The sequence below is a fragment of the Monodelphis domestica genome, chromosome 2 (genome assembly GCF_027887165.1).
Source record: "Monodelphis domestica isolate mMonDom1 chromosome 2, mMonDom1.pri, whole genome shotgun sequence".
NCBI lineage: Eukaryota > Metazoa > Chordata > Mammalia > Didelphimorphia > Didelphidae > Monodelphis > Monodelphis domestica.
In genome coordinates, this window is record NC_077228.1 from 299458732 (window position 1) to 299473997 (window position 15266).

General features: G+C 38.0%; 1 protein-coding gene across 2 annotated transcripts in view; it reads right to left on the reverse strand.

The window, feature by feature from the left end:
* The window catches only part of PKHD1 (PKHD1 ciliary IPT domain containing fibrocystin/polyductin), a 770507-nt gene that overhangs the window by 624267 nt on the left and 130974 nt on the right, over positions 1-15266 (reverse strand). For both annotated transcript variants that reach the window (XM_007484081.2, XM_016431130.2), the window contains exons 30-33: positions 13275-13470; positions 12599-12666; positions 9411-11015; positions 7332-7475 (exon numbers count right to left, since the gene is read on the reverse strand). In XM_007484081.2, coding sequence (XP_007484143.2) covers positions 7332-7475; positions 9411-11015; positions 12599-12666; positions 13275-13470 — 2013 coding nt within the window. The remainder of the gene's footprint in view (positions 1-7331; positions 7476-9410; positions 11016-12598; positions 12667-13274; positions 13471-15266) is intronic.

A 15266-nucleotide genomic window follows, 5' to 3' on the forward strand; every position in this document is an offset into this window, starting at 1 on the left:
AGTTCCCCAACACCAAAAATATTCAACAGTCAGAATAGCCACTTGTTAGTAAATCCCATTAGGCAACCAGGTGGTACAGTGGATGGAGAGCCAGTTCTGAAATCAGGAAGAAATCTTCTGAAGTTCAAATCTGGGCTGAGACACTTATTAATTGTGTTACCCTGGGCAAGTTACTTAACCCTGTTTGCCTCCGTTTCCTCATTTGCAAAATGAGCTGGAGGGGCTGCTAGGTAGCACAGTCTGGAATCTGAAGGACTTGTGGTCAAAATGGCCTCATGAGGCACATCCTAACTGTAGGACCCTAGACAAGTCACTTAACTCAACTGCCCAGCCCTTGATACTTTCCTCTCTTAGAATTAATGCAATAGAGGGCAAGGGTTTTTTAAAATGAGAGAAGGAAATAGAATATTTGCCAAGAAAACCCCAATGGGGTTCCAAAGAGTTGGACACAGTCAAAGAAGAACAAGAAATCCTATAGAAGAGATTCTTTTCCAATTATGACATTCTAGAATTTTATTATTCTGTACTAAGAATTGATGTATTTATTCTGCTTTAAAGTTTGCCAAGCACTTTACATTCATTATTTTTCTTGATTCTCAAAACAAGCCCTTTTGAGCAGTTAGTACCAGAACTAACAATCATAGTTTAAAGATTAAGCTAAGGTTCAGAGAAGTTGGCTGATATACTGGGGGCCACACAGCTAGCAAGTATCGGAGGTGGGATTTCAACCTAACTACTTCAAATCCAATTTGCCATCCCTTTACTACACCATACTGTCTCTATGATTAAAGGGTTGGACAAAATTACTTTAAGGAAACTATAATAAATGGGGAGATGAAGACAATTTTATATGAAGACACACTAAAAAAGATTAGGGCTCTTTGGTTAAGAAACAAAGTTTGAAAAGAGCTATAAAATCAAAGTCTATAAAATCCTGAAGGGTAATGGAGCCAGCAGTGGCTGGTAGGGTGGCCTAATAGAAAACACCTGGGTCTAGGAAGCAGGCACTATGGGGCTTTCTCCCAGCTCTTCTACTCAAAACCTGTTTGACCTTAATCCTTGAACCTTTCTCTCTATCTCATATTTTTCATCCACCAAGTGGGAATAATAAGGCTTTCTTTTCCACAGGGTTGTAAGGATTAAATGAGATCACAAAAAGGAAAGTGTGCTGAAAGGTTGGGAGTGCTTATCCGCTGGGAATGGCTAAACAAATTGTGGCAGATAGGTGTAATGAAAATTACTGTAAAGAACTGAGGAATATGAAAGTCAGATGGGAAGAAATATGAACTGATTCAGAGGGAAGTAAGCAAACCGGGGGGAAAATATACATAATGACTAAACCAATGTAAATGAAAAGAACAACAGAAACTAGATGTTGTGTAATTATAGTAACTAAGTCTGGCTCCCAAGAAGAGTTGAGAAAATAGACCTTTTTCCTTTCTTTGTAAAAGGAGAGTCATGAGAGAGAAATTTCCTAAATGTAACCAGATATGGTTGGTATATTTCTTTGGATTTGTTGAACTGTGTTTTTTTCCTCTTTCTTTTTTTATTCTTTGGTACAAGGGATGGCTCTCTGGGTTGAGAAGCTGGAGAGACAGCATCAGAAATAAAGGTTGGTGTAAAAACAAAAGATACCCATAAAAAGAAAAGTTGGGAGTGAGACGGATGCAAGCTGTAATTATTGAAAACATAGTAGAATAAGGTGTTTTCTTTGAAGACTGAAAGAGGGGGTCCTAGGACACAGGAAAGGAAGCACAAACTTGCCTAGGACACAAACTGAAGGAAATGAGTGATTATGCTGAGAGCCAAACAGGCTGAAGATACAAATAGCTTCAAGAGTTTATTGTTTTATCCTTTGTGCAGAAACAAAAACAAAAACAATCAGTGAAATCAATACTGTTATCTCTACATGGGACAAAATGAAAAAAAGAGAAATGGAAATTATCTAGCTTGTGATCAGTGTAGAGGGGCAGTCCATGCCAGCAATGGATTTGTCCTGAATAATTCAGTTTTTCTCAGTATAAACCCCAAATAATTACCAACTTTCTCTTCTTTTTTTTACTTTCATAGACTTAGTCATATCATATAGCTATTCCAACTAGATATTTTATTGACATAATATTTATTGACATAATACTAATAAAAGTAATAGTTTAGTCACTTCCCACTCTTCAAGACCCCATTTGGGGTTTTCTTGGCAAAGATACTATTGGCCATTTCCTTCTCTAGTTCATTTTCTAGATGAGGAAACTGAGGCAAACATGGTTAAGTGACTTGCCCAAGGTCACACAGCTAGTAGATATCTGAGACTGAATTTGAACTCAGGTTTTCCTATTTCGAGGCTCAGAGTTCTACCTACTGTGCTACCTAGCCGCCCCTACAAATGATGGCAGAAGTTTTATGTTTTTGCTCAGTCATTTCTCAGTCATATCCAACTGTTCTTGACCCCATTTGGGGTTTTCTTGACAAAGATACTGGAGTAGTTTGCCATTTCCTTCTCCAGCCTATTTTTAGACAAGGAAACATGGTTAAGTGACTTGCCCAAGATTACACAGCTAGCAAGAGTCTGAGGCCACATTTGAACTCCTGACTCCAGGCCCAGTGCTCTCTCCATAGTGCCAGCTAGCTGCTATAACAATAATAACAATGGCTACCATTTATAAAGCATTTTAAGGTTTGCAAAGCACTTTATGAATGCTATCTCGTTTGGTCCCCACAACAACCCTGGGAAGTAAGTTCTATTCCTAACCCCTTTTTTTTTTTTGAGGAAATTGAAGCAGACAACAATTCAATTGACTGGCTCACAAGGTAACACAGAACATAAAGATCTAAGGCTAGGTTTGAATTCTAATACAAGTTTGGCTGATAAGACAAATAAAAGTCTAAGAGGAGGAAGACTAAAAACAAAGAATCTAGATTATAGTTTTAAAATTCTAAGGTCATTTAGTCCAACCCATTAATTTTACAAATGAGGAACCTGAAGCCAAGAGAGGTTAAATAAATGACTTGGCCAGAGTCACATAGCAAAAAACAAAAGTAAGCTTCAAAACCATGTCTTCCCATTCCAAATATAATTGGGTTTTTTTTTCTTAAAATTCTGTCTTTTCCTTCAGCTTCCCAATCTATGCAAGTTATTTAGGAATTCACAAAATGATAAAGCTGAAAGAAATCAACTATTGCAGAGGTTCTTAACCTTTTTCACATCCTTGTCCTCTTTGGCAACCTAATGAAAACTTACATACCCCTTCTCAAAATAATGATTTAAACTGTATAAAATAAAATGCAAAGAATTACAAAGGAACCAATGACATAATTATAAACATAATTTCATAATTGTAAAAAAATTTTTTAAACCATATTATGGACCCCTGATCTGAAACAACCACATCATGTTACAAATGAGGAAATTGAGATCTAGGAAGATTAAATAACTTTCCCAAGAACATACAGGTACTATGCAAGAGAGACAGGATTTGAATCTAGGTCATCTGGTTTCAAAGTCAATGCTCTTGCCATCAAAACACTACATTCTATCTTCCCCAGAGCCTGGGTGAAATTGAACTCCGCAGTACCAGAGATTCAAATTAAATAGAAGAAAGGGTTTTGTAATAGTGATCACTTTTAAATAATCCTGTGGTTTAGAAAGAAAAGTTATGGAACTTCCTTTTCTGAGAGTGTTTTTTAAAAATACAACAGATTTTCATTGACATTAGGTGGTTGATATATGATAATATAAGAAGTTAAGAAAGTGAAGTAAATGAACACTTGCTTTCCTCTTCTATAAAATCCTAGGATTAAATATCTTTTTCCCCTCTTTTTTTCTCCTTATTTCTTCTCTCTTTCCTCTCTCCCTACTTCCTCTCTCCTTTTTGTTTTTCCTTCCTTCTCCTTCTTTCCTTTTTTCCCTTCTTCTTTCATTCTCTTTCTCTTTTCTTTCACTCTTTCCTTTCTTCTTTTCCCTCCCTTTTTACCTTCCTTCCTTTTCTTCCTATCTTTCCTTCCTTTCCTTTATCTTATTTTTCTTTCTTTTCTTCTTTTCTCTGCTTTCTCTTTTCTTTTTGTCTTTGTCTTTTCTTATTTTCCTTTTTCTTTATTTGTTGACTTCTTTCATATGGTTCTTTAGATCAAGGTAAGGTATCTTCTTGAAGTAAACAGCAAGGCTTCTGCATAATCTATGTGTATTTACTGTCACCTAGTGGCTATTTTAAGGATTGCTATCTCTATTTCTTTAACTGATTTCACTGATTTTGAAACATCACCAGTCATCTGGAATTTCTAGAAAGGATTTTCAAGGTTGAATCTACCTAAAAGAAAAGCAAAATTCCTAATTTTCTTAACTTTTTCAATACTGGAAATTATAATTTCTTAAGTACCATAATTCATCTAGCCTGGAAAATCTAAATAATTTTTCTTTTCATTCATCTAGTTAAAATAAAACTTCTTCAAATCACACCAACCCATTCTCTGATACAAATAAAGACATCTTTTATAGCAACAATATTCTTCTTCTGGTTCTATTCCATTGTCAGTCATGGAACATTAGAACTAGGGGGGAAATGTCAAAATTGTTGTCGTTCAGTCATTTCAGTGGCTATAATAACTACAGAGCTTATACAATTTTAGAAGGCATGAAGAGGAATATAGTGTCCAGAACAAAGATGTTCATAATCCTACTCTGGTCTACCTTCATTGGGCCACATCTGGATTATTCAATTGAGGTCTGGAAACCCAATTTTCAGGATATTAATCTACTGGAGAATGGAATGACCAGTATGATGGGGCAACTAGAAACCACATGAAGATCAAGTAAAAGAGCTGGAGATGATAAGAAGAACAGAAATAGGAAATGAAAGTGCTCTATTCAAGTATTCAACATGTAGAAGAGAAATTAGCCTTGTGCTATTTCAGTGAAGTAGGCAGAATCAGAAACAATAGGTAAAAACTGAAAGGAAGCAACAGATTTTATAACCAAACTCTTCCCAACAGGCAAGTCTGCAATGAGTTTCCCATCACAAGAGTTCTTTAAGTGAATGACCACTCATTAGCAGGGAAGATTATTGTTCAAGCAAGGTTAGAACAAAATGATTTGTTGTTCACTAATTTCAGTCATGTCTGACACTCCATTGACCCCATATGAAGTTTTCTTGGCAGACATCTTTGAGTAGTTCACCATTCCCTTCTCCAGCTCATTTTACAGATGAAGAAAATGAGGCAACCAGGGTTAAGTGACTTGCTCAGATTCACATAGCTGAGTGTCTAAGGCCAGATTTGAACTCCTGAGCATGTATGGGGCAGACCATTTAAATTCTCTGAGACTTCAGCTCTGTAAAATGGGATAATAATAATAGTACTGTCACTACAGCCTCACAAGATTTTATTTTGTTTTTATATTTTCAGGTAAACACTTTGTAAAGAATAAAGCCCTATGGAAATGATATTCATTGTTAAACATACACGTTTTCATTGCCTGGATCCACTAAATAGCTCATTCCAGATCCCTAAGTGCTCTCTGAGCTTAGGCTTTTCTTGTGTATTCAATAACAATAAAAACCTCATCATTTCAAGAGGCTTAATTAAAAAATATTCCTTTCTCTTTTTCTAAACTAATAAAGTAAAAATTCTTTTTCATACATGCTGTCCTCTTTTCCTTCCTGTCTCCCCATCTCTCCCCTCTTTTACCTCATTCTCCTCTCCCTAATCTCTCCCTCTCGCCCTCATCCCTCCTCTCCCCTCTTTCTGCCCTGTTCCTCTGAGCCTTCCTTTCCTTCTTTTTCCCTATTCTTGTCTCACTTCCATTTTCTCCTTGATATCTCCCTTCTCCCTATCTCTTCTCTCTCCCTTTCCTTTTCTCCTTCCTCTCTCTCTCCCTCCTCTCTCCTTCCCCTTTTCTCTGTTTATCCTTCCCCACTATCCCTCTCATTCCCTTTCTCTCCTCTTCCTCTTCTTCCCAACTTCATTCTTCCTTCCCAGTCTCTTCTGCCTCCCTATCCTTCTCTCCCCTAACCACTCTGCCCCTCTCTGACTTTGATCCCCATCCAAAATCTGATTTATTTAATTGAGGTGTCACTTGTATCATTTGGTGGATTCTAATATTCCCAGTTACAGCCACATGCCCCTGTCGGACCTGGCTGCTAAAAGACCTCCACAGAAAGGAGATCTGGGAAACTTTGTTGTTATATGCCTAGATAGCTCCTTGATCTGTGATTATGCAAACAAGATAATCATCTGGCTAAGCTCGTCCTGCAGTTTAGGCAGTAATTAGGTCTGGACTTTCCTTGAAGCACGATGTGTAATTACTATGCAATTTGCCAGCCTTCCCAATGAATAGCAAGGCTGTATTTTTCCCCACCAAAAACAGGATTTATCCAAAGCCTTATACAGTTAAAGGTAACAGAGAGGATGCATCCCTAAAGATGAAGTCTCTTAATTACCTGATAATTACAGAATCAGGAAGTACTGTTATCTGGCAAAAGTAACTGCTGTTCTAATTGCCATAAGGATTGGGAATATGATCTAGCAGAACAGCTAGCATTCAGGAGCTGTTCTCTCTCGCTTGGCACTGCCCTGTCTTGCACTGAGACAGCAGCCATCAGTTTCATTCTAACGGCAGAGCAAAGCTAGTAACACTGTTGGGACCTTCTGTGATCACTTTCCATCCAAAGGCAATCCGTAAAGTCCAGAACATTTTTTTTTAATCATCAGGTGGGGCACAAACGGTGATAATTTTTTTAAGTCATCCTGTGTACTCCACAAAACAATTTTCACACAGCCAATATTAAATGGGTTACTCTGTATTTGTATAACAGTTTTCAGAATTAAAAACTGAACCTCAGAGAGATTAAGTGGTCTTCTAAATCAGAAAAAAGGAACCTCATCAAATAAAGTAGAATCACAGAACTCCTGAGCCAGAGAGAGTCTTTAGAGAGAGCTTATTTCATTCCCATTTAATAGATGAGAAAACTGAGGCCTAGAAAAATGAAATATCTTGCCTACGGTTATCGATTCCTGGAACCTGAGTCCATATCTTCTGACTTCAGGTCCATGATTCTTTTGGGGGATTCTCTCTTTATTAGACAACTTGAGGCATGAAGATTTTAATGGTCCTAAACTCTCCCTAAAAGAGCATATGTCCTCTTTATATCATCATAGTCTGCACTAATATATATGGCAACAATAGCAGGACTCCCTATTTAAATCTCAGTATCAAATATTTCCTTTCACTTTAATTTTATATTACTGGGGAGCTATGGGCAGGCATGTTGGGGAAGGACTATTTGAACATTGTTCCTTATTAATCTCAGGACTCTATAGAATTTTCCATTTTAACTGACCATCCAGGGGCAGCACCAGGCAGCTGAAGTTGGTCACCGTAGCATTGTCTAAGACTTGGCAGGGGACGCCACAGACTTCAGCAGACATGTTCCCTGGAGAGAATCCACTTCCGTGTACATGCAGTAGGCTTCCACTCAAACAGCCTATAAGACAAGACTCACACTTAGTGAACAATGGCCGAGACTACTATTATATGAACGCAACCCTTTTTCCTTATAAAATAGAAACCCAATGCTTTCCTTCCTTGTTACACTGCCTCCTTCCAAAATCTTCACTGAACAGCCCTTAGCTACCCTTTCCTTCTAGACTCCCTGATACCAGGAGTGTATCCTAAGCTCCATCTTGACTGGTGCTTTGGTCTTCCCCAAGTGATAGTAGCAAACTTTTCTCTCCTGGCTATGCAAGGACATTGATGCTCTTCCTTCATTTCAAGGAGGCGAGACTCTTTCAGCCCTAGTGGACATGAACACAGATCAGGAAATGATAGGTGGTACAGCTAGAAGAAACTTTAACTCTCTCCAGGCCCAAATGAATTGCAATGAGGAAACTGAGACCCAGGGAGGCCAGTTTTCTTGCCTAAGGACATAAAGTACTAAGTAGAAAAGCTAGGTTTCAAAGCCAGGTCCTCTAATCCAAAAGCCAGTGTTTTTTCTTTTCTTTTATTCAAAGATATTTTATTTTCCAAATTACATACATTAACAATTTTCAAGGTATATTTTACAAAATTATAAGATCCAAATTGTCCTCCTTGCTCCCCTTGCTCCTAACTCTCCAAGATGGTAGGCAATTTGATCTGGGTTATACATGCATTCTCATGCACAACATACCTCCATATTGGTCACTGTTGTAAGAGAATACTCACATAAAACCAAAACCCCCAAATAAACCCATAAGATAAACTAATGTTAAAGATGGTGTGCTTTAATTTGCATCCAACTCCAACAGTTCTTCCTCTGAAGGTGGATATTTTTATCATAAGTCCTTCAGAATTATCCTGAAAATTCAGTATTTTTCCCACCATTCAACAATGCAAGTTAAAAAACATCAGTGTTCTCAGGGATTGGGAGGGAGGGGGAGAATTTGACTCAAAAAATTTTAAAGAAACATTAAAATTGTTCTTATGTGTAATTGAGAGGGAAAATAAAATATTAATTTTTAAAAAGAAAGAAAATTCCATTTCATATCCCCTATTCTGCCAACATAAAATCAAAGAATGTTAGAACTGGAGACAAGAGTGTTATTAAGTCTAATCCTTCATTTGACAGATAAGGCCTGAAGAGGTTAACTGGAATTCACAGCATTCCCTACTGCTATAGTTGGATGTATCTAAGAAATGGCTCTGTTAAGGCCTTAAGATATAATTCTCTTCTTTGGCTAGAACTGTACTTTCTGTCCTCTCAATCATTTTTTAAAGCCTTTTGTATCCTGTTTAAAGTAAGCATCTTTTAGACTATGACTAGAGAGAATGGAAGAACCAAAAACCAATATGGAAAAGGAATGATGAAAGTATTTCAGAAGAGCTAAACTGAAGATAAAGGGCAATTTGGCCTGCTGGAGAATCTGATATTCTCCCATACTGTGGGATTATAATAAATATTACCTAATGAGAACATTATTATATTTAATATATACATAACACAGCCATGCATATTACATGGTCCTGAGGGGGGAAATGGGTAAAAGTTATTATAGTCTATTTAAATAATGAAGTGATGAGTTCCTGTAAATTACAGTACTTTGTTGTTGTTTTTTAAAGAAATTAAATCAGATTAATTTGGGAAATTAAAATACAATCACATGTTTATAGAGCATGCACTCTAAAAAAGCAGTCCTTTCTATAAAAAAACCAATCAAAGATAGTCATAAATTCAACATCACAAAGAGAACACTCGGGAAGAAATTGGGGAAATAACAAACCCAATCACTTTCCAATCTTCCCAACTCCCTCTCTTCTCAACTTTCAGATTGGTGTTAATTTTCTACCCATTAGAAGCTACACACAGAAATCATTTAACCTCCGCTATTGTGGTTAACCCATTCACACAGAAAGAAAGTTTTATCTTATTTAGTTGACTTACCAAAGTTTCTGTGGATTGACGTAATGGTAACGTTAGAGGTGAACACCAATGTCGATGAAGCCCAGCCTCTGAAACGGTCGAACCCTTTAACTTGATATTCCCCAGTTGGAAGCTGAGCAACTGAGCACTGGAGCACAGTATAGTTACCCAAGATGCCTACACATGGTGATGCCCCAATAAAGATCTGCATGTTCTTTGCACCACTGGTTCTGGCCACCATGAAGGTTACAATCAAACCATCAATTTGAAGAATAAAAAGTAACGCTGGGGTGAAGACTTCACTATAACTGATTATCCCCACATCAATTAAGTTCCCATCTACTTCTATTTCCAGATCAACTGTCCCATTGCCTGGGGGAACAATACACTGGATAAGCACTGAGCTAATATTCACAGTGAAGCAGGGCTGATGCCCTATTAGGACTGAAGTTGTGTTCTTTCCTCTCAATGTTGTGCCCTCTATGGTCAAGAGACCTCCACCATTGATGCTGAAGTTCTGAGGATGATAACCAAGCACCTGAGGAACTACACTGAAATGTGGAGCTAGGGTGCCTAGACAAGCAAAGCCACTTCTCCCGTTCAGAAGAGAGAAGTGATGTAGACCCGGTCCCAAGTCACTCAGCTGACATTCTACCCATGTTGCATTATAGAAGGTTATATCACAGGAAAGATGGTCATCAACCAAAACCACCAGCTCATCAGTGGCTGTGGCTAACTTCTGACCACCAATCAACATGGTGGTCAAAGTCCCACTAACACTGGTGGTCAATTTTTCCACAATGGGAGTTGACTCTTCTTGCAGATAGAATGTACAATTTCCTTGACACTCACTGCTAATCCCATTAGCAGTGATAGTAACATTCATGGCAAGTGATGCTTTGGGGAGGTGACCCACAAAGCTAACCTGGCAGAGGATCATCTGGTCATTCCACTTCCATATGGCACAAGTATGATGGTCCGAGAGGTCAATCTGCACTAACCTCATTCTGGACTTGAAAGCCAAGCCTATTACAGTAAGCCATGTCCCCCCACACACTGATCCATGGGTAGGAAAGATGTCAGTGATCTGAGGGGCCACTGTGAAACTGTGGGGCACAGCAGATATATTTGCAAATCCTATATCTTTCCGGAAAACTTGGATGGGATAAATTCCAGCTTCCATATTTGCTAGAGGTAAGGAACAGAAATACTGAGTTCTATTGAAACTGAAGAACTGCAGCTCAAGATCACACTTCATGTGTCCCAGTAGAACAACTGATTCAGATAGATTATTTCCTTCTACTTGAAACTCCAGCATGTCTCCTCTGATTTGCCCTTGCATGGCAGTTACAAAAGGAGTTAAAGCTGTATGATATATAAAAGTAAAGTCTTTTCCCAAACCAAATGAGGGACCATGGTGAGCACGGATATTGCCAACTAAGACTTCTATGGGAACCATGACAGCTTGAGACTCTGTACCAGGCAAGTGAGGAGCTGCTGATGTCTCACACCAGATGGTCTCTTCAGTTGAGTTCACAATATTACATGTCTGGTTGCCCACTGATACTGTAACTAGAGATGGATCCTTGCTGAAGCCAATCCCAGAGATGGTGAGGGTGGTTCCACCTACAGGAATGGATATTGAGAACCAAATCAGAAACAAGAGATATTTGGAACTGGGCAATCTAGATGATGGCTTAGGCCATCAAAGTATTAAAACATGGAGAAAATATTATTAAGTGCAAAAAAAAGTATTAAATTACACTTCAAGTGTAAAGTATTGGGGGGCAAACTTGAGACTGAACTAGCACAGAAACTCTCCACTGACACAAAGCATCAGCTCATCTGTACCTTTAAGTCTAGAAAGTTACATGTCTCAAAGTTAAATCATATGCCCAGGCAAAATGTGAACCCAGGGTTTCTTGACTCCAGACTGGTCCTCTAACTAAAATTCCAGGTTGCCTTAAAACACTGAAGAGGCCATATTCCTCAAGTACTTTTACACTGCTTAGAAAGACCCACTTTCTTACCACTAATATTTTAAATTGTTTTTTAGTCATGTCTGACTCTTCCTGACTCCATTTGTGGCTTTCTTAGCAAAAAAATATTAGAGTGGCTTATCATTTCCTACTCCAGATCACTTTACAAAGGAGGAAACTGAGGCAAACAGAGTTAAATTACTTACCCATAACTACAGAGTTAGGCAAAGCCAGGAAGCCTTCTAGCCACTGTGCCACCCATCTACTCTCTTTGCTGTTATTATCACCAGCATTTTAGTGAAGAGAACAAGTGGGTCATGCACTGATCCTGGAATCAGAAAGACCTGAGTTCAGATTCTGCCTCAGGAATTAGTAAATGTGTGGCTCTAGGCAAATCAAGAAGACCTGAATTTGAATCTTGCCTCTGGACTTGCAAATCTGTGACCCTGGGTAAGTCAGCAAGACCCAAGTTTGAATTCTTGCTTCAATTAGTGTGTAATCCTGACCAAGTTCCCAGCCTCATTTTTCTCACTGGTGATATAAAGACAATGAGATAATAAAGAATATCTACTTCACAAGGTTGTTGTTAAGGTTCAAATAACATAAGAGCATTTAAAGTGCTTTGTGAAACTTAAAGCTCTGTATAAATATCAATTATTATTATTACTGTTATATTTAATGGTGCAATGAATTCTCAGAAGCAGATGGCTTTCTGCTAGGTGACTCAATGGATGGAGTGCCAGGCCTAGAGTCAGGAAGACTTGAATTCAAATATAACCTTAGACAACTGATGTAATCCTGTTTGCCTCAATATCTTCATCTGTAAAATGAGCTGGAGAAGGAAATGGCAAACCACTTTGATCTCTTTGCCAAGAAAATCCCGAATAGGGTCAGGAAGAGTCAGATACGAACCAAACAACATCAATAATTCTTGTTGAAAAGCAGTAAGTGCTAGGCGAATGGGGTTAAGTGACCTTCATGGGGTCATGTGGCAGAGGCCAGCTTTGAACCTGAGTGCTCTAAACGCTAGCCCTATCACTCTATCCACTGAGCCATATAGTTGCCCATATAGACTCCTTCTAAAAATAATATTTTAAATGGATAAAATAAGATGGTTTACAAAGGAAAAATCCATAGAGAAATATAGTTATCAAAATATTTTTTAAACTCATGGACCACAAGTTAGGAATCCTTAGTCTTAGGGCTAAAAACTACACGGGTATTACTTACCCAGAAGGGACCCACAACAAGGCTCAATCTTGAAGACTTCAGTAATGTACTGTATTTGAAGATCAACCCTAGAGAAGAAAAAAAGAAATTTCCATTACAACTAGGGAGAAAGAAGAGGCAGTTGGATGAGACATGGGAAGATCAATGGATTTGGATTTAGATGACCTCAGAGCTCCCCCATATTAATTGTGGCATCCAGAACAAGGCACTTAAACTCTGGGCCTTAGTTTCATTTTTATAATATGAAAAATAAGGAGAGAAGGTGGAAGCAGGGAGGGAGGAACTAGATGATCTATAATGTCCCTTCTAGACCTAAATCTTTGATTCTATGATGATCTCCAGGGTCCTTTCCAGTAATGTCCTTTCTTTTCAGGAAGGCTAATAGTCTAATAATCAAGCTTCCACCATCATACCCATAACTCAGACCAGGAAGTTTCTACCTTTAAGGAATATCCTGAAGTCAGTTCATGCTAGTTTTACAGAGTCAACTTTTAAATTTTCAGTATTAACTTTTAATACTTATAAACAGAAAAAGCTACCAAGTTGATATTTATTTGTTGCTTTATTGATAGTCTAGAACTAAGAAAGTGATGAAAAATATTAATACAGTTTAAATTATTTTTCTTTTGAAAAGGAACTTCTTGTTAGATATTTACCAACATGCACTTGACCTTACCCCTCTGCGATGATGTTAACACCATTCATTGTGACAGAAATATTGTGCCACCCTGCTGGCAAGGAGGGCAGTGCCACCTCCAGACCCTGAGGCACCTGCTTTAGGATCGTAGCCAAGGTATCCTGAATATGGACTTCAACATTCAGATCTGTATAGTTTGCCAGAGATGTAGTCCCAATGAAAAGTGTCTGATCACCTGCAAAAAAAGAAGCATAAATTAACTGGCACAATTTGTGATATATTGCCTAAGTTTTCTTATTCCTTTCAGCACTCATTTATGACCATGTACAATTATGTGAATGTTTTTAATTTGTTGAATTTGATTATGTACTACTTAATTTTTTTTTCAATCATCTTACAAGTATTATAAAATGAAAGAGGTAGACCTGACAGCCTCTAAATCTAAATGGTGCAGCTAGGTGGCACTGTGGATAGGTTGTTGGACCTGGAGTTGGGAAGACTCATCTTCCTGAGTTCAAATCTGGTTTCAGACACTGACTAGCTGTGTGATTCCTGGCAAGTCCCTTAATATTCCTCAGTTTCCACAGCTGTCAAATGAACTGGAGAAGGAAATGTCAAATCACTCCCAGTATCTTTGCCAAGAAAACCACAAATGGGGTAATGAAAAGTAAAAAATGACTAAATAGCAAATGATCCTGCCTGAAACTGATTCATTGACCTCCTTGCAGTTCCTTGCGGAAGATATTGCACCTAAACAGCTAGATGATAGAATAGATAGCACACTAGACCTAGAGTCAGACAGTCCTAAATTCAAATCTAGCCTCAAATATTTTCTAGCTATATGATCCTGGGAGTCACTTAATTTTGAGAGCCATCTAGTGTTCTCTATCTGAGGGTCTGAAGTCCACTCTGTCCAGGTGTGGCGATTTTGGTTGAATAATGGGGTGAGAAGCTCTATGTGTTCAGTCCTACATGTGTAAGTGTCACATAGTGTTCTGCTATGGCACAGAGGTTTGTTTATTATATAGGTTAGTGAGTACATACTTCTTTGGCATACAATCAATTTTCTAAATCCATGATATTCTCCATTTAATTGGATATATCACACATTAACAAATCACTTAATCAACAATCTTATGTTACTACAACAAAGGATTCTGTGATCACTCGAATGATATAGATAGGGTAGTTTGGAGGTTAGTACCCCCTGACCTTCTGGGAGGATCATTGTGCTTTTGATCAGCTTTCACAATCAATCACAATTACTTAGGAAATGAATAACAAAACATTTTGTATCCAAGTACAGGGTTAAAAAGTAACTTAAAGCAGACCAGATTTGGGATTTTCCTCAATGTACAAGTTCTGTTTTCCTTGTGTTACTTTAAAGTGCCTGGCAATGTTGCCTGGTTTCTGTCCACCAACAAATTCATCAGAATGTGTTAACTGTAAGGAAAGATTTATTATGGTGCTCAAGCATTTGGCCAGTGTTGGGTGTGGGGCCTTGGAGGGTGTCTTCATTTGAGAGATAAAGGAGGGATAATGGGTAATGATCTCTAGGCTTTAATTCTGTAAATGCAATATTTTTAGGGTAATAATCTAGGGGGATTAAAGTGAGATATATGTGTTAACCCTATAAGTATTTGCTCTCATATTATTTCTCCTGTATTGAGGAGAGAAAAATAATCATAACAAGTCCATTATTAAGGGAAGTTGGAGAGAGAGAAGTCACAGACGGGGATCAGTGGGGACCTTATTTTCAGGGGGCTACAAGGCAGCCCCCATCTCTCAAACTGTCACTTCATCAGCCAGTGGGGATTTGTTGTCTTCCCACAACTGAATCTCTGTTTGCCTTAGTTTCCTCAACTATAAAGTGAGGATAATAATAACACCTTGTTGGGATAATGAGATAATATTTATAATAAAATAAACTGAGGTAATATTTATAAAGCATTTATATGCCAATTTAATAAATGTTTATTGACTATCTGACTATAACAAATGTAGCATAACAAAAATATTTGACACTAGATT